Below are 23,674 nucleotides of genomic sequence, written 5' to 3'. Positions count from 1 at the left end.
CAGTGGTGAGAACGAGGGCGGTGCCGGTGCCAGGATGGTTCTACTGGAACAAGGGGCAGTCGCTTCACAGCCAAGGGGTTGCAACTATTAGATACCCGCTAATAAGCAGCGACTAAATGGTGGAATCCAACTGATTGGCTCTCACACATTGGGAGCACAGACTATGTCCATGAATAGGCAAAACATTATGTACTTCCAGACTGTAGACCGAAACAATATAGCCTGCTGGAGCTGGGAGGGCAGGGTATGTAAATGGAAAAGCACGCCGTGAACACTCCTTAATTAATTTCCATGCGAATGCGGGCGCCATAAGCGGGAAAGGCGCCGCAGGATGTGTCCAGAGCGGGGCCACTGAAGCTATGCAAAGTTATGGTGCAGGAGGACGTTGGCGCTGGCGCTGGCCCCCGCCTTTGGCAAGTGTCAGTCGGTTTTCGCGCTCGGAACTAACCAGTTTGGCCGGCGACGTCTGCAGAAACGTCCTAGCAGCGGACAAGAACGATGGGCAACAAAGTTGTGACATTCACCGAGCAGCAGTTGGATGACTACCAGGTGGGCCATCCATCCATCAGTTGTGCTATTTAGAAGGGAACGACCTTAATTCTAACTTTAATTCATTGCTTCATTTGCTTCGAAAGGATTGCACGTTCTTCACGCGCAAGGAGATTCTACGGTAGGCCATTTGTATCCCCATAATAAGCCAGAACTATTCCATTTCACATGAGCCACACAAAGCACCGCCCGCCCGCCATTGTTGGCAGCCTCCCATTGTTCAATAAGAACAACAGCAACAAAAACAACAAAGAAAAGGATGATACACACGCTCCGACAACAGCGAAGAGAGAACAGACTCGTCGACACAAAGCCTGGCATCGCCTGTTATCCGCATCCATCCCAAAATAGTGCCTCCCACTCACACTTGGTTCGTCTTTTACAGCGTCCACAAACGGTTTCGTGAGCTACGTCCGGACTTGGTACCCCGCCAAATGACTGAGGGTCAGGCCTCGAGTGTCAAGGTTCCCTGCGAGTGCATTGAGAAGATGCCCGAGTTGCGTGAGAATCCCTTTCGGCGTCGCATCTGTGAGTAACAAAAGACCGATCCAATGCATGCAAGGGCGGCGCAGAGCGGGGTTGCTCCATTCACGCCCATCCTTTACCGGACTAAACCAATCATCCATTTACCAGGCGAGGCCTTCTCACGCGATGGCCAGGGCAATCTGTCGTTTGAGGACTTTCTGGACGCTCTCTCCGTCTTCAGCGAGCAGGCGCCAAGGGACATTAAAGTTTTCTACGCTTTCAAAATTTATGGTAAGTGTTGGCCTTCTCTTTTCGGCCAACTTGGTTGTTGTGCAGCTCCAGTTTCGGTTTCAGTTCCTGCTGCAGCTCCATTCCCCTGCCACTGCTGCGGCTACTCCTACTTCTCCGGCTGTGGATGTGGATGTGGCAAGGAGAGGCACTTCTGGTGTTGGCCAGCATTTTCCGCTTTTGTTTATGCATTTCCGCAGACCGTGTTCATTGTCGTTGTTGGTTCTAGCTTTCGAGAGGAGTGTGTCCTTTGTGTCTCTGGCATTTACATGGAACGCATGGCCCGCACGGCCCGCACGGCCCGCACTCGCAGCTCTGTAATTTGTGGCGCTGTGCCAGGCAGCAAGAGTTCAGTTGTTGCAGGGCGTCCTTGGTGCAGGCACGGTCCGAGGTTCAAGGACAGCCATAAATTCTAATAAGCATTTTAATTGAAATTTAAATTAGAAACTCAAAAATGCCACCATAAAAGTAGGTCCACCAAAACTTTGTGCAAATTGATTGTGCACTTGGCACTCCAAATTAATGGCCAAAAACCCACAGCACAGAGTCAGAGAGTAAAAGAGAGAGACGATCAATACGTTCAAAGTGTCCCTCAGGTCGAGTGCATGTAACATTTTTTGGGTAAACTACTTTCAGAACTCAAGGTAGTCCGAGACACAAACATGCACGAGAATGTATGCACGAGTTCATAGGCAGAGAAAGAGAATTTACTGCACTCCGGCACTTTATTTCAATGTGCATTATTAGATTGACACAAATTGAAACGTGCAGCAAGCGATTACCTTTACGAAAATATGTATGTGAGGGGGCTGGGGCTGGCACTGGGCTGGCTATGTAGGAGATTGCACAGCAAACTTCGTTTGGCACACATCACTTGACTTTTGTGCTGGAATATGTCAAGTTTTGTAAGACATTCACCCACCCACCCAATGCACCTAACTGAATGTGTGTGTGTGTACTTACTAATACTTACGTATCTGGCATAACTTTGCAGATTTCGATCAGGACGGCTTCATTGGGCACGCCGACCTCATGTCCTGCCTGACGACAATGACCAAGAACGAACTGAGTCCGGAGGAGCACCAGCAGATTGCCGACAAGGTAATCGAGGAGGCCGACGTCGACGGCGATGGCAAGCTATCAATTTTGGAGTTCGAGCATGTCATCCTCCGTGCCCCCGACTTCCTCTCCACCTTCCACATCAGAATATAAAATTGCCGCTCGTTTGTACTTGTTTTATTAAATTGTTTATGTCTGAGCATATCGCATAAAACTGCCATCAGTGTGATTAAGTTGGGTCCATGGCTGCAGGTTGCAGGCTGCAGGCTGCCGGCTCCCCTGTCCGGCAGTCAGGCGGCAGGCAGCAGGCAGCGGGCTCCATGGGCCAATTGTCGTGACAATATGCATGTCAAATGTCATGCGAGCATTATAAAATTTATAAGCCCATGTATGCAGTCGGATCGAATTCTGGTGTGGTCTGCACTGCTCTGTTCTGCTCAGCGCTCTGACCCCAATCGAACAGACTGGCCCCGTGTCATTGCCAATGGACAAATGCCGTTCTGCCCTCTTGCCACACACACATACAGATACACGGAGAGTCTGTGCGCACTGTCAGAGTTTTATCAATTTTGCCAATTTTCAGCTTAAACTTGTTTGGCAGTCGAGCGGCACTGGAGCAGCAGCTTGCCACCCGATCCCATTCAATTATTGTAATTGCAGCACGATGGACAAAGGGAACTCTGGCAGGCATCTTCTGGGTCAGATTCCGATAAGGTAAAATAATTGCAGCAGATCGCTGGGACAGTGCCTGAACCATCAGAGTTCTGGCATGCCATGAAATGAGTGTACTGCTCTTATGCAAATCACGTTCAATAATTAATTTAGTTTACTTTTTAATAATACGCATAATTACATACATATTAAATGTTTTGTTCGCTTTTGTTTAGTTGGATTTAAAGTTAGGCTTATTCGATACAAGAAAGTCTATTACAAGTATGCAATAATCGTATGCACGTACACGTATTTATATATATATGTTTTGTAGTTGTATAATTTGTAATTTGTAATTGGTAATCGTAAAAGTAATCCGTTGAATGAATGTGCACTCTGAAACAGATTCAGATTCAGATTCAGATTCAGAATTGAGCCGCGTGGCGTGGCGTGGCGTGGCGTCTGGTCTGACTGCCACAAACTGGCAGACAGACTGACAGACAGACAGACAGTATTTTCCTATAGTTTGGCTTTTATTTCCTTTCATTTTATATTGCATATGCTGGTATCGTATGGTTAGATCAAGTGATAGCAACGGAACGGAACAGAACAGAACAGAACACTGCCTATACACAAAAACAACAACACTTACAAAAGTATACATAGCTCTACTTACATACACTCACTCCTACTAGAATAAGTGTGCCTAAGTACGATATACGAACTAATCACTAAGAACTAAGCGGAGAACTCGGAGAGAAGTTCCCCTTGCCGAAAAATTATTGTGACGTGACGCGGTACGTGAGACGACGCATCGAGGATAGGAACGCTCTCTAGTCCGCAATATAATTTTTACATTTTTCATATACTCGCACAATAAATGTTATTTATATTTAGTGTCTAGATATTTGTATGTATTGTATATGCTGGAATACGAGTAGGGATAGTGTCCGTGTGGATGGGATGTGCGTGTGCTTATGGCTCTATTTTGTTTTGGAATACATTCATAGAGATATACTAGTTTTCCTTCTACCTACATAGTACTCGTATAATCGTGGGTGTTCAACAACTTGGGTTCCTCTTAGGTTGCCGCCGTCTCAAGCTTTGTTTCTCGTATACATCGTTTACATTCATTATAGTCTTTTAAGTCTAAAATACACTCTCTGCCCGGAGAGGGATGGGATCCTCCCCGGTCGGTCATCCAAGAAATCGGAAACAAACAACGAAAACACATCAATTGTACAATACTCTAAACATAGGTTGTTTTGGTTATCTTATAACGCTCCGCTCCCATTGCCAGTGGCACCCTAGAAGTCGTGGTTGCCGCAGTTGGTAAAACCGTAATCCGAAAAGCTTTCAAAGCTTTTCAACAAATTTCAGTACACCGAATTGTGGTGCTCGTAGTTGTTGTGGGCGGCTGCGGCGTGGTGCAAGTAGGATGGGATGGCTGTGGCATTTAGTTCCGAGGCTCGCCGCCGCAGCGCTGCAATGCTGTGTCCTCGCCACACGTCCTCGTCGGTGGCTCCGTCGGTGGGCGACTGCATCGACTGGTGGCAATGGAGTCCTTCCTGCTGTTGCTGCTGCTGCTGCTGCGATGGCGTCGGCGGAGCCATCTGTGGGAAAAGTGATGAAAGTTTCCGAAGCTTCAGTTGGAGTTGTTGGCTTGAATAAAGCTCTCGGGGGGTGTTTTCGTTACCTGCTGCTGTTGGTGAGTTTGCTGCTGCTGCTGCTGTTGTTGGTGAGTTTGCTGCTGCTGTTGCTGTTGGTGAGATTGCTGCTGCTGCTGCTGCTGTTGTTGGTGAGTTTGCTGCTGCTGTTGCTGCTGGTGTAGCGGCTGCAAGGGACAATGAAACTCAACAGTGGTGGGTGTCTCGGCTAAACGGAGGAAGGAAACTCACCATGGGCTCGCCACTCAGCTCATTCTGACTGGCGTTTGGCTGCGTGGAGATGGGCGGTGGGGTCACCGAGGAGCAACTGTTCATGTTCGGCGGCGTTGTGGCGCTCGGGGAGCCGCTCGGCCCGCAGGCTACCCCGCCCACACTGTGCTGGTACATCATGGAGTCGCCTGGAGGGAGGGGGAGAGGGAGAACACACCCAGATTAATGGCTGCCTTTGTCTCTGTGATTGGTGCAAGGCATCAGGCAGCACAGCACCCAATTTCAAGTTCCAAATTTTAAATTCCAACTAAAAAGTGTAACAATGAAAACTTTGCTGCTGACAGCCAAAAAACATGTCTCCAAAATTTCAATTAGCACAACTATACGAAACCAAACAAACGAAACAGAAGACCAACGAAATGCCTTTGGGTATTCCTGAAAATTAGGCGACTGTCCGCTAATTGATCGAACAAATAAGCGACCAGGCCAGCAGTCCGCAGTCCCGCAGTACCGCGGTACAGGGCATTATAATAAACCTTATATTTGGGGCTGCGCTACCGAAAAAAAGTGTTATGAGTTCAAAGAAATGGTGTCGTGTCTGGTCAATTGTCGGGAGAACTGAAACTGGAACTGGAACTGGTAATGGATTGTACGTTTCGAACGCTAAGCAAATAAATCGAAAGAAGGAAACGAACGACAAAGCAAAATAAACCAAACGAAAAAAGTGTCAACGCTTCTCTTTTGTTCATCGAAAGTCAGATGGAAAATTTCCGTGGCATGTGATGGCTCAGAGCATTCTGATATGGCGGAGGGAGGATGAGGGGGAGCAGGTAGTTTGACGAAAAAACACCTACCCAAAGCATTGAGGCCGTAGTGCTGATAGCTGCCCGCCCCCAGGGCGGAGCCCATGTTAATGCCCGAGTTGAGGCCGCTGTTCAGCGAGGAAGAGAGCGGCGACGACTGATTCAGCTGGCCAAAGCCTATTCCCAATTGCAGCGATTAGTAGGGGATGATCCACAAGAGACGAGAGTTAGTAGCAGTGGCGAGGGGCCTGGGCCGGTATCCACTCACCTGCCGTCATGGGATTGACGCCCACACTCCAGCGGTCGCCGCCAAACATTCCGGTGCCGCAGAGACCATCGCCCATCGCGATGTTCGTAATGTTGGCCCCAAAGGGCGGTAGTCCGTGCGAGGGCAGCAGGGCGCCCGGAGTGCGGAAGACATTGGTGGTCTTCTTGCGCTTCTTCCACTTGGCGCGACGGTTCTGGAACCACACCTGGAAAAGAGTAATGAAAGATGGAATTAGCAATGCAGAAAATATCACAAAACGCCAATCAAACAAGTCCGAGTATCTGCAATCCAAGTAGTTTATACTCTACTGGAAATTTCTTAAAGTTCAGTTCAGTTTTAGTTCAGTTTTGTAACTGTGTTTCTTCTCCTTATTAAACAGTTGCCACCCCACGGCGCACAACACACCCAAACCCCGCTACAAAGTCTGCCTCCTACATGGTCTTAATCGAGATCAATTACCGTCGTGACAGTCGAAACACGTCTCGACACACAACACAGAGAAACGCACACACATACACATAGATATGGTACAAGCAGATTTACATGCGCATAAATTCCATATGTAAATTCTTCAGCTATAGGCAGAAAACAAGGTAATCAGCTATTTATTTGGCCCCAGCCCCAGCCCCAAACACAGACCCTCTCCAGCGTGTTCCGCATCTTTGGTCATCGGTAGGACAATGTCGGGACAGGAGGACTGCCCCTTCGATACGCTTTTGTCTTATGGCCGGAGAGGTCGTAACCGTAGCCGTAGCCGTAGCCGTAGCCCGTGTCGGATGTGTTCTGTGTTCGCTTCAAATTGGCATTTCCATATGCATAAGAACAACGGAGCCGGGCCCCGCAGACATGTTGAGGTTTTGACATTTACAAGGCAGAACACAAGCACTGCACTCCACACACACACTCGCACACACGAGCACCGGATCGGGAGGATGGAGGGCCAAAGTGTTGACTATGTCTAGGGGCCAGACCATATGGAGATCCTGCGATTGGAATATCTCAACTTTTAACTTTCTATAGTGCCTTTTTTGTTGGTGGTTTTTTGCAGGTGGAAAATGAGAGAGAATAGAGTGCCAGGCGAGTGAATGACTAGTGACATGAAAACGTTTTTGCCGGCATCAAGGCATCAAGGCGTCAGGCCAGGACGTTCGCATCCACATCACTCGAAAGTCGGGTTGACAACTTAACCGTTATATATGTATATACGCACACACACACACACACACACCTTTACCCACCACTCTCCTATACATAAAGTATATACGTACAGTTATATAGTATTTATAAATCCCAACATTCGTGGCAAATCTTGAGCTGTCACCGACTGTCGACTGTTTCTGTCTGAGTGCGCCAGACTAATGGCAAAGGAATACCAGGACCAAACACCGAGCCACAAACAGGCAAGACAAGGACAGTGAATGTGTAAGAGGAGAAAGAGTGAGAGCGAGAGAGAGAGAGAGAGCGAGAACAAGAGTGAGGTGAGGCAGTCTGAGTGAGAAAGAAAAATGGCAAGTTTGGCGCAAAGTAACTTTGCTTGTAAGGCCTGCCTGATGCTCCTGACTTCAGATGGTCCCGGGGGGGTTTGTCATATGTCGGACAACTCCACTCCCTTCCACTCAACCGAACGGAACTGGACTAAGCTAAACCGAAATGAACTATCACAGGTTGGCTAGATGGTGCACCAGGGACGCTAATGTGCCACATTGTGAAAGGGATACAGGGTCGTGGCATGGCAGTAAAGGGCTGGGCGGGGGTACCCAGGCAAGCGGAAGGGGAGCACCGTCGCTGGGGTAAGGGTGTGTCGGCGACCTTGACTTGTTTATGTTTTTTACGTGTTTATGCCTCGCTCTCTATTCATTAACTTTTAATTTAATAATTTAAGACAATGTCTGACTGTCTGCACGCCCTCCTCCTTCTCCACACTTTCATTCTCTCTGTCTCTCTCTCTCTTTCTGTACCACTTACTCTGCCTCTTTCTGGCGCATTGAGTTTGGCAAATTAAATATGCTTGCTGCTTTTATTTTGCTTGCCACTTTCGTTCGTGTGTGCCGTGCCGTGCCGTGCCACAACACACCTACAAAGGAGCGCACGGAGCGCGAGCGGAAAGAAGACTGCGGAGCGGACGAAGAGGAAAGGAAACACAGGAAGAAGACAACAGCAAAAAGCAAAAGTCATTGCCTTCCGTCGGCCTCTGGTCTAAGGGCTGAGAGAGCCATTAAATTGGCATAACGTGCATGACGTGCCCGGCACGTAAATAGGCGTTAAAATGTCGGTTAAACAAAACATTTATTTTTTATGCCCAATATCCCTGCCACACCATCTATGCGTGAGTGTGCGTGTGTGTGTGTGTGTGTGTGTCTACTTTTATGGGAGGGTGTGTGTGTCTACGTTTGCATTTGATTTGTTTTCCGCGGCTTCCTTTTTCCCTGCCCAACCTTTGCCTTCCTCCCTTTCATTCTTTTTTTTTTGTTTTGGTTGCGCCCAATTTCAAGCATGAGTCCAAAAATCGGTAAACAAAAAAAGAGAGAACCGAAAAATGCTCCTTATGTCGCGTTAAATTGTGTGTCTAACGGTAATTTTTTAAGCTTCACCCTCATGCATAAATTATCAGCCGCTGAGTGGTCCGACTCTGACTCCCGCCCCAGGGGCGCACATTGCTGCACAGATTTGTGTTTCCAGAGCGTACAAGGTATGATGGAAGTGTGCAGAAGGTTGTAACAGGCATTCAGAGATGATCTTCAGCTTAAAGTAGATACATCCAACTCTGAACCGATAGATGTATTTGTCCATTTGTGGCTGGGTGGAATATATTTGACATCCAGAAAGAAATGAGCGCGTCCCCAGTGCATCGGATATGATTGATCACACAACACGGGGAGGCTACACACACAGAACATTTGTATACACTGTTAGGCTCAAACTCGCTTGCATAATTTAATTTAATATTTAAATTACCCCCCACATGCACTTAGAAGGAAAGCCAAAAATGAAAGAAAATATTTCCCCCAGTTCGGTGGAACGAGTTTTAAAGCTTTGCTAACTCAGGAAAAGTCTTCCTTCTCGATAAGGCTGGACATGACCACCATTTCATACTGAAACCTCAGCTACTTCTTGCAGTTAACTAATCCAAGCACCAAATATCAAAACTAAAACTCAATTTCTTTGACAAAACAATTTTCAAGCATCAAATGCGTCAATGGGTTCTTCTGCCTGATCAGCCAATAAGTCGCCAGTGAATGGCTGCTTGCCCCACTCAAGTGTTTCTATTTTGGTAGTAACAAAAGTCACCCCCCTCTGCCACTACCTGTCTACGGACTCTGACTCTACCAGCAATCCTTCACTGCCAGACACACAAAAAACAGAAGCCGACAAAAAATTGCAGCCATATGTTTGCTACAAAAGCATTTTCATGTTTGGACTTTTAATTTTCACTTCACGACTGACACTGCAGCAGCAGCAGCAGCAACAACAACAAAAACCCAACAAATAAGAAAAGACACCACCAGCAAAAAGCCAAACAAAGCAAAGAGAGAGAGAGAGGGGGAGTGGCAGAGAGGGGTGGGGTGGGGAGAGGCAACTGTTGCAAATAATAAATGAGTCAAGTTCATGAAAAAGCAATTTCTTGCGGCAGGCCGCAGATATTAGCACCCAGATCCGGAAAGACCCGCAGCACGTTGGAGAGGGTTGGGGAGTGAGGGGCAGGGCAGTTCAGGGCAGGGCGCACGACAGTCCAAACGAAGGCAGAAGTCAGGAATTAAGTATCGGCTAAATTACATGGCTATATGTAGCCTGGCCTAGGGTGAGGGCTGCAAATGGGATAACAAGTGATTTGCTTTGATTTTATGGGCTGGCTGGTGGATGGCGTTGGCTGGATGTTCCGGGAGGGTGGATCGCAAGGTGCAAAGGGTGGGTGTGAAAGACCCAACGGCGTTTTTATTATGAACCTGTTTATTGTGTCGCCCTGTCATCCAGCCCCTGCCAGTGGTAGTCCCAGTCCCATGTCAAAATGGTCTCTGTCTGTCATAGAGAATGTGCACTGACACTGGCACTGGCCCATCCCGGTCGCTTGAGCCTTGTTTATGATATCTGTTCGGTTCGTTATGCAACATTAATTGCACATTATGCTTAATGGCTGATTAAACAGCTGTAAGGATAACGAGGCCAACAGCAGCAGCAGCAGCAGCAGCAGCAGCAGCAGCCTCTAAAGAATTTCCGTTTGCTCCAAATGGACTGCAGTCCGTGATTTGCATATGACAGGCAACGCAAACCGAGTGCCGATGCCAACATAGAAATGCACTTCGTCGCAAAAAGCCGCACTTCAGCAGCCAATTTCAAAATTATCAATCAGAGTCACAGCACTGGGGCCATAAGAGGGCCGGAATAGGGCCATGCTCGGCCTCGTTCACTGCCGCGATAGTGCAGAAAATTGCAATCAAAATTCGATTAGTCTGCAGTGAAAATGTTATTCAAAGTGGCCAAGGGAGGGAGGGAGGGAGGGAGGGGCTAGTGCAGCTCGATCCCCTCTTAATAAACGATTGATTGGCAAAAGCCAGAAAGTGCAATAATACTCGTAATTTTCGGCTCGTTTTTATTGACAATTTTTGTGCTGAATCTGAATCTGTGCTGCCGGAGCTGTGGCCTGATTGGAGCTTGATTTGGTTATTGTTTCCGCACAAGTGCGATGACAAAGACGAGTACGAGTGTGAGTATCTATCGGATATTGTTGCTGCTGGCACATAATCAAAAATCAATTGGCCAGGTTATTGCTTTCCTTGGCCCCCTTGTGGCTGCCAGGCAACCGGAGAAGAGATGGCCACTCAAGTGGCGTTCCCGTTCCCGTTCCCGTTCCCTGTCGGTCCCCAACAATCTGTCCCCTGGTTATTGTTGCTCTTTGATGTTGTCCTGAGTGTAAAGGGGCGCACGCCCAGCCTCTCGTCTTCCTTTGGCCCGTCTTCATCTTCAGCTCAAGCATCTTTTTATTATGATTATTGGTCCTTTCATATCCTTTTGGCCAGGACTCCGAGCTCTGATCCAGCAGCTCCCTCTCCCTCTCCCACCGCCGCTCTGAGTGGTTTATGGAAATCGCTTTTCGGCCAATATCTTTTCATTCCTGAGCATATAAAAAATGCGTATAAATTCATAAAATGCTCCGCTTTCCCTCTACCCCCACAGATTCCCTCCCACACACGCACACACACATCACACACACACAAATGCCAGTCGATTTATTTTATGTTATCCTTTAAATCCTGCTTTACGAGTCGGCCCCGGCAACACTTGCTGCTAGACCCAGACCCAGACCCAGACCCCACCCCATTCTCAATCCCATTCCCAGGCCACTGCCAGACCCCCATGGAGCAGGCGGGGAGGGGGGCTCAGTCCGCTGAGACTGGCTCAAAGTCTACTATGCCCGTCTCTCTCTCTCTCTCTCTCTCGCACACTCTCCCTGTGGCCCTGTGCCACTCTCTCTCTCTCTCTCTCTCTCTCGCTTGCTCTCTATTCGCTTCACTTGGAGAAATGTGTCGTCGCACTGCCCTTTGATAGACATCATCAAAGTGGTTCTTTGTGGGGTTGGATTCTTGCGATGGGCGGGGCGGGGGGGAGGCGAGCGAACAACAAGCAGCCAATTCCGGACGAGTGCAACTTTTGATTTATGAAATAGTTTTGAATATTTGCTGGATTTCATTTATTTTCCATTTGCGGGGGGTTGCCGGGGCCCAACCTGCATCCTCCCATTTTGGCGTGGTCGGTGGGCGGTGGGCGGTGTGAGGGGCTGGGGCGGGCGATGCAACCCCCGAAATTGTTTTTGGTGCATTCGTGGAGCATGCGCAGCTCCACTCAGCCCCAACCACTCCCCTGTACGCTTCCCCAACCTAGAGCCGGGCTGGCTCTGCTTTTTCTTCTCTTGGCCTTCTCGGAAAAGTTTTTCAACCTTTTTTTTCGTGAATAGGTCTGTGTGGGGGATGGGTGGCGTTCGCTTTTGTCATTCTATCAATGGCAGCCTCAGTGGGAGCAGCTTATCCCGGACAGACTCGCCAGCCCCCAGCTCCATGCTAAATTCACCATGTTCCATGTGCCCAGCGTCTGTCGTCCCTCGTCTGTGGCCCCTGTCCATGGGGCACTTTGGCACGCCATTTTCACACAAACATTTCAATGAAAAGTATCAACGAAATTGCTTTTGGAATTGCTTCATATGCCATAAACAGAATGCGTGCCAGATTTCCTTGATGCTCTTTATGTGCATTTTATGGAGGCACCGTGCCCGTGCCCCTCTCCCCCTAGTATCTTCTGTCCCTGGGGGTCTCCCGGCTGGCTCTCTCTTTAAAGCTCTTCACTAAGTTTAGCCCCTCCCCAGGGGCCCTCCACTTCTCCGTTACCCTTCCGTTGCTCCTTCCCGCCTTCTGCCGCTGCTGCCACATTTTTCTGTTTGTTGCATATTTTCGTTTTTGGTATTTCAATTAAAGTTTAATTAAATTTTGCGATGCCATGGTTATCCCAGAGACGACCCAGTCGCCCCAAGACCGGCTTCAAGGGCTGCCTCGTTCCCGCCCCGCCCTTTAGCTCCTCTCCCCCTCTTCCACCTTGACATTTTCCTGAGTTTTTAATAAAGACGCTCGCTCTTTATGAGAATATTTAGTCTTATTTTAGCAAAATATTCAGATATTGGCTGAACGTCGCGTCATGGAAAGTCAACTTATGGTGGGTACATCATTCGTGCCCAACCCCTTGCCACTGAGCTCTCCAGAAGTCACTGGGCTATTATTAGAGGGGCATTAAGCGGCTCAGCAAATAAATTAGTTCTGTCTGGAGTCGAGGCAATAATTTATCAATGCTCGCTGCGGCCAGGAGAGACGTGAAGGAGCGAGCTCGGACGGCACTGGATTGGCCCGAATGCGACTCGTGTGGCCCGGACTGGCCCTGTGGCTTAAGCCAATCGATATTGCTTATTCCTGCTGAATCACAAGAAGTCAGCAGAGTGCTATCTGTATGTACGAGTGGAGACTTTGGTGAATTGAATTAAAATATCATTTGCAAGATAGCAAACTTGGAAGACATCGCTCTGTCTGTTTATTTTTGTTAGTTTATGTATCGAATATTTGAGCTTTCCTATCATTTATACAGGAACTAAATAGCAGAAAGATATCTGGTAGTTCTTCCTCAACTAAAATCTGGAGATTTCCCAGCTGTAAGACTAAGATTAAAACCGTTGCCAAGCGGTTGATTGGCTGTGAAACTTCACTTTTTGGTCCCATCTCCAGGCACTTTCACCTGCCGAGTCCGGCGCTACCTTCGGGCGGTTGCTTGGCAAATTAATCATGTGAGAAATTCATTTAGTGCCCAGACACACGCACACGCACACACACAGGCACGTGCGGGAACGCCGCTTGGCCCACCCTCCCGCAGCATGCTGTGGCCCTGCCCCGCCCCGCGTTGCAACAAATTAATAAACAAACCAATAAATGTTAACATTTCGGACAATGCCATTACAATGCCTTTGACAAGGCCTCTCTCTGACAATGCCTTTGACAGTGCCGAACGATGATAAGTCAATTCTGCGGCTCATCTTCCCTCCAAATACAGTGCGCCCCTTTCCGCCCCACCCCCCGTGGAGATGTCACGTGTGACGAACAGATTGTCTCGGACCCTGACCCGAGGCCACGTCCCGGCCACGTAAATTGTTCAATTGCTGCTGCGAAAACACAAATTAACAATTGCCGGGGAGCCTCCTGCTGTGCTGAGTCCTGGCCTGAGCTTGCGACTGTGTTAATCCCGAAAGCCAACCGAAGCCCCACACCAACGGACAATCCGATTAGGCAGGAAGCGATGCTCTCCGCTCTGGCTTTTATGTATTTATTAAATTATATTTACCATAAATGCTGCTGTGTGCTGCCTGCTGCCCGCCTGTCGGTGCGAAGAAACTCCTCGCTCGCACTTAGCCAGTCGGCCGCTACGTGAGGCTCATAACTTATGCACCTGCCACCCCTTCGCCACCACATGTGGAACTCTGACTTGATTTTTGTGTGGTAATACGGGCTGGAATTTTCCTGGCATTTGGCTGGAAGGAGACGGCAGGGAGGCAGGGAGGCCTGGAGGCCTGGCTGCTGTCTTTATGCCGTCATTAGCTGCAAATCCTCGCAGATTGATTTAGGGCCAGACGTGTGTGTGCATATCGAATGAGGGTCGGACCTCTTGCAAGTGTGAAAATGCCTCCACTGGCTCCAAGGAGCCACTAAATGTGTTATTTCAGTCTACCACTGCCACGGCCACTGGCAGTGCTACTAACAGCGGGCCAACTTAATTTATATGCTAATTTTATTAAACAACAATCCCGAAACTAATCCAACGGCCTGACATCCTCTAAGCCGCAACGACAACACAAAATCAAACATTAGAACAGCGGGACAGCGGCGGGAGGAGAACAGCAGCCACACAAACAGCGACCGACGGCAATCGCCTTCAGCCTTCAGCCTTCAGCTTTTGTCGCCCACCCCGCCGCCTGCATCATCCACCCTCTCGCTGTGTCAGTCACCTGCATTGTCCCTTGGACAGCCGCATGAATGGGGAAGGATGAGCAAGGGCTCTGCTCTGGGGCGTGGGAGAGGGGGAAAAGCATTAACGGGCAACACTGATACGCAATTATTAAAACAATTTATCAAAGTAGAACACATCCGGCGGGTGCGTACTGGCTGCGTGGATATCCGCAGATATGTAGGTGGTGGCACAGGCTCATCATGAAGGTGTCGCCCGTGGAGCAGGCAACAGTTTCTCACTCATGGCTAATTGTTTTAGCAGCAGAGCAGCAGACAGCCGTGGAGACACCGCAGACACTGGAAATCCTTCTATGGCCAATAAGACAAAGTTTTTGGCAGTCATTTCAACCGCAAAACAATTCTCGCATTTCTGCTCCGGCTGGCACAACCGGAAACGGAAGCTTAAATACAAATTTAATGAAGCAGTAAATTCGATTGTCCCATAAACAAGGTCCCGCCCGCATGCAAAGGACCCTCCCCGCAGCAGCAGCAGGAGCAGTAGGGGAGCAGGCACAGAGACAAGGATAATGGCAGCAACAGCAGCAGCAGCAGCAGCAGCACAGGGGAGCCGTGCCAGCCACAAAAGGATAATGCCCGTTCCTTGTACATGTGTGTGTGTGTGTGTGTGTGTGAGTGTGTGAGCTTCGCATAAAAACTTTTGCAAGGAGAGAAAACAGAGCACGGGGGGAGGCTGGATGGGGGCGTGCCTGAATGCCGGACTAAATGTGACTTTATGAGCTTTAATAAAGTATAATTTTGGACGCTTAAATGGTGTTCGGCGGCGCCAGAGCCGCCCAGCAGCCTAGTGCCTCGTAAACTGTTGCCAGCAAAGCGGTGGAAAGTTTCCAAAGGGAAGGAGAGAGAAACAGTCCAGCAATCCGCTCTCTTGGTTGCTGCGGTTTTGTGCAACACAAGTGAAATGCCATGTCAGCCAGCCCCAAAATGGAACTAGACCGATGGCGGAGAGAGCTCCACCTGACAGCCATCGAACCGCAGGACAAAACCACGAAAAGTTTGACTAGGCAGGGACAGGGGCGGGGACAGGACACTCACCTGGACACGGGACTCGGTGAGGCCGATGCGCATGGCGATCTCCTCGCGCATAAAGATGTCCGGGTAGTGGGTCTTCGAGAAGCACCGCTCCAGCTCGTTCAGTTGGGCCGGAGTGAAGCGCGTGCGGTGTCTCTTCTGTTTGTTTTTGTCCAGGAGCTGCGCCGCGAGAAGCCGAAAGAGAGAAAAGAGAGACACATGCATACGTGAATGAGATGGTTGTACGGGCGGTAAACATAGAGTACATTTGTATGTATCTTAAGTGCAGACGAACTACCAGGGAATGCAATCAATCTACAAGCTACAGCTACAGTACACTACAGCAGATACACAAAGAACAAGGTACAGAAGTTCAAGTTGGAGTGGGACGATTGGATGGGATTGGATTGGATTGGATTGGAGTGGGTGTGGAGAGGGTCTGGGAGCAGTTGGAGTCTACGGCTCTAAGTATGGAAATCAAGGTACACTTACTTTTGGTTTTTATGTGATTATTATTACGAATATGAATCATGGCATGGCACATTTAATAGGTTCATTACACAATTCAGAACACACACATTCACGTTTTTGGAAACAGATTTGTGGTTTGTATCGAATTTCGAATTGAATTGTTTTTGTTTTTTGTTTGTTTTTGGCATAGCAGAGTAGTATTTGAAGGGAAAATAAACATCGAAAAGAACATGGATTATTAAAAAAGTTTGGCATTAACTATACAGTATAGCTATCTCTTTCGCTCTGCCTCTTTTCTCTCTCTCTCTCGCTCTCTCTCTCTGTGTCTTGCTGTAGCCAGCTAGCTCTCTCACCTGATCCTGCTGCTGCATGTTGCTGTTGCCGCTGCCACCTCCGCCGCCGCCGCCGCCGCCGCCACCGCTGCTGTTGTTGCCGCTTTGGTTCGTGTTGTCGCACAGTCCGCCGGAGATGTGTAGGCGTGCCACGCCCCCTCCGACAGGCAGTCCAACGCCACCACCACCCGCGCCACCGAGATCGGCCAGATTCGGAGCACCGGGCAGCTGGCCGAAGCTGTTCACGCCCGCGTGCAGCGCCGTCAGTGCGGCCTTGGGCAGATCACAATCCTTGGGGCCTGCAGCGAGATGCCAAACGGCATAAGTAAACACATATTAATGATTTAAGAGGAATTTGTACACCATCCAAAGCAATCCTGTCGCTTAAGTCTGTCCCCCGCCTGCACCGTTCCATCACTCAAACATTTGTATGGAAGATTTCAAGGATGCCTAATTCCGACTTAAATGGTTGCGAGTTCAAGATTTTAAACACTATTGCTTAGTGTCTTACAAATCGGACTCTCTGTTATATTCCTGTCATGGTCGCCATCGATCTAACTTAGTTTCTTGAACTACTTTCGAAGACACTTTGCGGCGCACTAAAATGATTTTCATCTGTTATTTTGTACTCAAAGTATTGTCGGGCTTCGTGGTAAATTGTTTAGTTTGGTCGCTGTGTTTGCTGTGGATGGCAATGGACTGGATCATGTGGAAACTCTGTTTGTGTGCAATGGTACATGCTGCCATCCGTGGCTTTGTGTTGATCTGCCGCTTGTCAGTGCGCCCTCCAATAAGGAATCTACAAAGCAGCACCAAGGCCAATCCAAATTGTGGAGACCAAGCCAAACCGACACTGATTAAAGGCCAGCCGCTGCCAATGACTCAACGTTAGTATTTGAATGCTCAAAGCTTACAATGATCCACTGATAATCCCAAATCAATCCTCAGATGTTAGGCGCAAAGAACGAAGCTGCAAGCACACATTCGCACAAAAACACAACAAAACACACGGCACTCGGCGATGAAAACTACTTTTGATTTGTTTTAGAATTGTTGAATCTTGAAATTAAATCACTGAAAGTGTCCCGCGTGAGATGGCTGCGCGTCTGTCTACGGGTATTAATTGATTCTTTTTGGTAGCTGCGCGGGGCTCTGGCTGGAAGCGGTGCGGTAACGACCTAGAGTATTGCTCGGACCGAACTGCGGCGATCGGATAAATTGAATTTTTCAACAACCTGTCATTCAGCTGGGGGAAAAGATGCCAAAAACAGTCACGAATGAACGGGTGAGCCAGCGAGAGAGAGAGACAAACAACAAACTGAGGTGCGATACACACAGATACAGATACAGATACGGATACAGCAGCAGACGCAGATACAGATACAGATACAGATACGAGACAGCGAGCGAGCGAGTAAGCGACTTGTAACCCCTTTTCATTTCCTACCTTTTCGGTCTCTCACTTGACTACGCAACGTATCTGTATTTTGTTTTATTCCCATTTTATTTGTACGTGTATCTCATGTCAGTCAGCAGCAGCAGCAGCAGCAGCATCAGCATCCCGGGAGATGGATGCAGAGTTGGCCAAAGCAGCCAGAGTCGGAGGCCGCATCATCTTCATCGTACGCCTGGAATTTTTAACATGTACGTGTGAGAGAGACTCCGGCTCGACCCAACTCTTTTTCCCCTTTTTTACCTCACTTTGATTGTTGCTGTTGCTGTTGCCTTTGCCGCTGCCGCTGCCGTTGCCGTGTTCAACTGTTGCTACAAGTCAAACATTTACTCATCGCCAGTGGACGCGAACTCTCCTCTTGTCCATAGGGTTGCGCACAACCTTTGAGGGGGAGAGGGAAAGGGAGCGGAGCTGGACCAGGGAGCGGGCTTCGGGCTTCGGGCTTCGGGCGGGATGTTGTCATGATTGTCATTGGATTGTGCCCGAAGTGAAGGTGTAGGCGGCTATTGGCGGTGTGCAATTTCCGATGAAAGCGAGGCCAAAATGCAAATGCCTCTAAGCTGGAAAAAAACTGCACGCCTTGACCACTTTCCTCCCATGCAGCCCCTCCAATCCACTCCGCTCCGCTCCGCTCCGCCCGCTCCATTGCCGACTTTGATGTTGTCGGTGGCGGGCAGGGCAGCCCTCAATGATTTTTATTGTTTTCGAGCCGAACTTGTTAAAATTTCGGCAACATCACAGAGAGAGAGAGAGGCAAACGAATCGTTGGAACGATCCCAACTGGAATGCAGTCAACAGGTGAACGAGTGCAGGCCAAGACGACGCATAAAATCATAAATATAAATAGCGGCAAATAAAAGATATGGACTCGGAGTTCGGTTCGGCTGCCAGAGCTCCCCTATGATATCGCGGGGGGTTCTGGTCACAAGCGACATTCCCTGTAAGCCGCTTTTGTTGTTGGCGCTGCTGGGGAAGTGCTAATTTTTACACATACACCCAGTGCGGCTACTGTTCATTAGCGATTTTCAGATGGTGACGTCCCCAATCGCTCCCCATCCAGCAACGGTAGCTCCCCATCGAAGAGGTGCCTCAGCCATGGGGTCACTGCAACTGTAGCACCGCGGACTGGAGACAGATTGAGTGCAGATTGAAAGCCCAATTCTTCGAGTCTAGCCGCTGCCTGTCATCGCTCATCCCTCTTGGCTGCTTTACATGTATTTTTAGAGCATTACGCAGCACGCACAGCGAAAGGTGCAGAGATGGGAGGGGAGTCCGAGAGGTAAAGCAAATTCAAACTCTGCTCGTGATTAGTAAATTTAAGGCGCGGTGTTAGGTGCGATATCTCCATCTCCACATATGTATGTATGTCTGTGTGTTTGTATGTACAGTGTGTACATCCATCTCTCCAGCCGAACATTCACGCTCGATGGCCACAGCTCAAACATGAATCTGTATCCACGCTGCGGAGGGTAAGCGACGGACGTTCTGTTGCGCTGATGCTCCAAAGAAGTGCGACTTTTAGCATCCAACTGTTCCCGCTTCCTTCTGTTTTCCCAATTCAAATCCACACGGACACACACACACACCCGTACACAGTCCAGCACATTTGGACAGCGTTTGGGCCACGTTTGGGAGCCATAAAATAGCGCCACTTCTCGAAATCGCACTTCCCTGGCAATGGGCAGGCAGCCTGCTCCTCCCCTCCCCTCCCGCCCCTCTGCCAGCTAGTCGGTTGGTTTGTTAGTTAGTTGTTTGGACCAACTCTGATTTTTTCACCTCGTCTTTTACAGTTGTAACACATAAATATTAAAAAGAAAACACATACGGCGGCTGCCCTAACTGTGCATTGAGTATGCAGATCGAGCGGACGAAGTGAAGGCTCTCCAGCAGCCAGCAGCCAGGAGGCATCCATTCAGAGCAGAAATCTCCAAGTGCTTACAGCTGAGAGCTAAGATCAGTAGAGTTGAATCCAACGCATTGATTCTTCTTAAATTTGTAAATGAAATCTGCAGCAGAACACCCAAGGCTAAATCATAATTAAATGTCGCTTCTAACATACATACATCCGATTGCACCGTTGTTGCCATAATTCTGATGACAAACACTCTTGCAAAATTGCGATGTTGCCTAATGGAACGACATATTCAAATCAATCATGGGAACATAGTTATTCAGTTAGCAAAACACACGGAGGACATTAAATTGTGGGGAGCTATAACAATCAAACAAACCTTGAACCACACAGCTGCACAGCCTCAAATGCAGGCACAGATACAGATAGAAAGAGAGATACAGATGCAGATACAGATGCAGATACAGATGCAGATACAGATGCAGATACAACTGATTTCACATGTGGCCTGAAGCGGACATTTTAGTTGGTCTCTGGTGCAGACCGAGGCCAGGCGGGGCGAAACGAAACGAAACGAAATGAAATGAAAACCGCACAAAGCGATTAATTAATTAAAATTGGCAAACATGAATTTATCGCGCAAGCAATTTGCACAATTTGCGCAAATCAGTTTGTCTGTTTTGGGAGAGAACGCGAAATGCAAATATCTGCCACAAAACTCGTACGGACGAGGCCGTGGCCGAGCACAGGACTTGGCCTGGCCAGGACGAGCCTATGCACCTCTAAGTCCCCGCTGCCTGCCCCCGCTCTAGTCGTCAGTTGCATGTGCAATGTGCATAATTATTGAAATTTGGAAATTGTGCGGTTTTTAGCAGCTGCCCAGCAGAGCTGCCTACAGGCTGCGGCCCCAGCAGCAGCCGCTCCAACTCCAGCGAATGCTCTGGCACGGGCTGCTCCAACAACAAACCGCAACAGGGAACAGAGTCCGCAGCAACCGCAAAACATTGCAATACAGAATGGATTCCAGGCCCCACAGTGGCGTGGGCGATCATGGTTTGGGGGGCTTAAGCACACATTTCACTAGCGGCGGCCACCGCAAAAATACCAGCACACAAAGGCCGCCAGAGAGGGTGTTCCACGAAGGAGAATCCGCGAATTTGCAATCAAATGCAATCACAAAATTAATTTAATTAGTGCGAGGAACACGAGAACTCCAGCCGAAAATGGGAAGTAAATGCGACTCAAGCGAGAATCATAAGAGACAGCGACAGAGAGGCCAGAGAAGAGCAAAAGGAAAAGGAAAAGTTTTCGCATTTCTTTTGCATGCAAATTGTCTTAATTGTGTGTACCCCCATTCCCCCTTTTAAAATTTCCCCACCAGTGGTGGGCAGGCGCCCAATATGCAAATGTTTTCGACTGCCCTGCAACTGTTGCCAGTCCTGTGTACCCGGCAGTTGCCGTTCTGTTGTGGGGGGCCCAAAAAAGGCTTACGAAATTTATTATGGCAACCCCTCCGCACTGCAGGCGGGATTTGGGCAGGGGATTCCGCAATGCGAGTCATTGAAATTTATAGTTTTCCATGAGGCAGAGTGGGGACAAACTTAAAGACCCATTAAAGATGACTTTGCTTCACCATAATTCAGCATTTTGCGAACCCTTTGCGCCCAGATCGGTTCGATTCTCTCGATTGGTCACAGTAAGGCAATTCTTTTATGGACATATTGTGCATCGCAGTTGGGCAGCAACTATGGAAAAAGCGAGCATACGCAGCGTTGCCCAGCGACAATCGGCGCGTTCAAAATGGCAATAAATTAATAAAAGTAATTAATTACATCGCGCCGAAGGATCCGGGGCCAGAATCGCTTTCCGGCTGGCAATAAAAATTGAATAAAAGCGCAAACATAATTCATTCATTCATTCGGCACATTCAGCCGGACTGCAGGCGGAGGTAGTGGTAGTGCTGCTGGCGGTTCAGGGCGGGGCGGGGCAGGGCAGGGCTAACAGCAAATTGATTGCCGAAATTGAAAGTGCTTGAACAATTGATCAACAATGTGGCGAAATCAGTTTGTTTGCTGCGCATTAATATGCATTACAATATAATTATTAATATATTCATATGTACTCGCAACTGTACGTGCTCGCAAGTGCTGGCCAGAACTGTTTGATAATTATGTGCGTGCGCCCAGTGCGGCATATTTAAAAGAGCAATTATATCAATTAACACACACACCTACACCCACACCCACCCTGTGGGAGAGGGCCTGGCTGCCGAGTCAGTTAAATATACAACTTAATTATTGCTAAATGCACGCGACAAGCGGCCCAAGCGGCCCAAGCGCCAGCTGGTTAGACGCCTCAATTATAGGCCATTTAGCAGATGAAAATCGGAGATGCCAATCGGAAGATCGGAAGTAACTACACCCCACACTCCTCATCCGCATATAGGGAAAGATACAGGCCTGCAGGTGTGCCCAAGAAATTAGTTTAATTATGGCCAATCGTATGCGATGCGATGCGATGGGATGGCATGGCATGGCATGGCATGGAATGGGATGGATTAATACACACGTTACTATATATTAGCGTAATTCACTTGCCGATCTTAATTACAATATTATACGCTCGCTCCCCCCTCGCCGCTGCTCGGCCACACAAAAATACAGAGTGGACGGGGGAAAACGACAGACACACTTACCCAGCACATTGGCCCCAAGATTGTTCAGCATGTTTGCCGAGAAGTTGCGTATGGATAGAGTCGACAGTTTGTCGCCTTTTGCTAGTAGCCCGCTTGAATAGCAAAGATCCAATCGTCCAATCAATGTCCAATTCCGAATTCAATTTGATTGAATCGAGAATCGTGTCCGGGGCAGAATCCCAGTGAGATTTGCTGCTCGTATACTCGTCTATCACAGTACGTTGATGATCGGCTTCATCTTCAGTTCGCTTTACATTTCAATTGCTGGCTGCTGTATTTCCAAATGGGTGTGGCTGCAAGTAAATAGAGCTGTTAGTAAATGCACAGAGATAATTTGCTGGCACTCCCAGCAGAAGCAAACCCCCGAGCATAAGAGGAACCAAACCCATAGCTGTGTTTGCTGTGCATGTTGAGTGGTGCCTGATCTTGAATACTGACTCTTAGTTGTTGCTGTATCCCACTCCCCCACTCTTCACGCTCAAGCAAGAAATCTTAATTAATTTCCCACATCTTTCTGCATTCCCACAAATATGAATTGATTTGTCACCAGCGCTGACCCTCATCATCGCCCAGGCTAATGTGCGATTCTTGCCTTGAAAACTTCATCCATTTCACTTTCGTTAACCGCAGCAACTTGTGCAGACCTTCGATTGTTTTGCATTGACTTTTATTGCTCATTTTGGCCTAAAACTTACCTACGCCGCCGGCGCCTTCTGCTGCTGCTGCTGCTGCTACCTTTTAGTGTGTGTTGGGCCGGGGAGGTCAGAGTTCAGTTGGGAGTTCGGGACTGACCAGAACAGGCAAGAGCAGACGCTCAAATTGCCATAGTAAAATTAATTAAATGCCTTGACCATAAAAAAGCCAAAGAAATTAAATCGAAGTCACTTGGCCGGAAGTTGGAAAGTTTCCTTCGACACGCACACACACACACACACACACATGCACAGAGAGGGCGAAGGACAAGCACAGGTAAAGCACGCAAGGAAACGGAAGTCGTATCGTTTATTGATGAACTGTTGGACCAACTGACAGCCGGACACTGTCCAAGAGGGGGACCGGACCCCCTGTCTTCTGCGGGTGCGGTCTGCTTGTCTTGTTTTTTGGGTTTGGTTTTAATTGCTGGCGTTAAATGCCGTCAACATCTTTGATTTTTCGCACATTTTCACTTTTATAGATCTGGTTATTTGGGTTTCAGTCAATCATTGTTGACCTGGGGAGAGTTGCTCTTGAGTTTGGCGACGGGTTTTGAGTTGGGGTTCGAGTTTGAGCTCTGGCTCTGGCTCTGCCTCTGGCTGGCGTTGTGGCTGGCGTGGCGGAATGTCACGAAACGGAGCTGAACGGAAACGACCGC

At 48.6% G+C, this 23,674-nt stretch overlaps 2 protein-coding genes across 3 annotated transcripts; one reads left to right on the top strand and one right to left on the bottom strand.

The window, feature by feature from the left end:
- Positions 1–261: 261 nt before the first annotated feature.
- Positions 262–2,608, top strand: LOC117890628 (calcium and integrin-binding family member 2). 2 transcript variants are annotated; one of them, XM_034795577.1, is made up of 5 exons: positions 262–549; positions 636–670; positions 935–1,077; positions 1,183–1,305; positions 2,297–2,606. In XM_034795577.1, exons 1-5 carry the CDS (start codon positions 499–501, stop codon positions 2,512–2,514), a joined length of 570 nt encoding a protein of 189 aa, XP_034651468.1. In that variant the 5' UTR covers positions 262–498; the 3' UTR covers positions 2,515–2,606. The 2 variants fall into 2 exon arrangements, with proteins under 2 accessions (XP_034651468.1, XP_034651469.1); XM_034795578.1 differs by lacking the exon at positions 636–670 and having other exon boundaries at positions 449–549; positions 2,297–2,608.
- A 635-nt stretch (positions 2,609–3,243) lies between these two features.
- On the bottom strand, positions 3,244–23,605 carry LOC117891340 (homeobox protein orthopedia). Its single transcript, XM_034796760.1, has 9 exons — positions 23,019–23,605; positions 22,324–22,616; positions 16,345–16,622; positions 15,545–15,700; positions 5,961–6,165; positions 5,744–5,869; positions 4,911–5,077; positions 4,709–4,786; positions 3,244–4,625 (listed from the first exon to the last, which is right to left on the bottom strand). Exons 2-9 carry the CDS (start codon positions 22,352–22,354, stop codon positions 4,389–4,391), a joined length of 1,278 nt encoding a protein of 425 aa, XP_034652651.1. The 5' UTR covers positions 22,355–22,616; positions 23,019–23,605; the 3' UTR covers positions 3,244–4,388.
- Positions 23,606–23,674: the final 69 nt, after the last annotated feature.

Source organism: Drosophila subobscura, chromosome E, assembly GCF_008121235.1.
Source record: "Drosophila subobscura isolate 14011-0131.10 chromosome E, UCBerk_Dsub_1.0, whole genome shotgun sequence".
In the NCBI taxonomy this organism is placed as follows: domain Eukaryota; kingdom Metazoa; phylum Arthropoda; class Insecta; order Diptera; family Drosophilidae; genus Drosophila; species Drosophila subobscura.
This window is presented reverse-complemented; position numbering and strand designations above follow the sequence as displayed.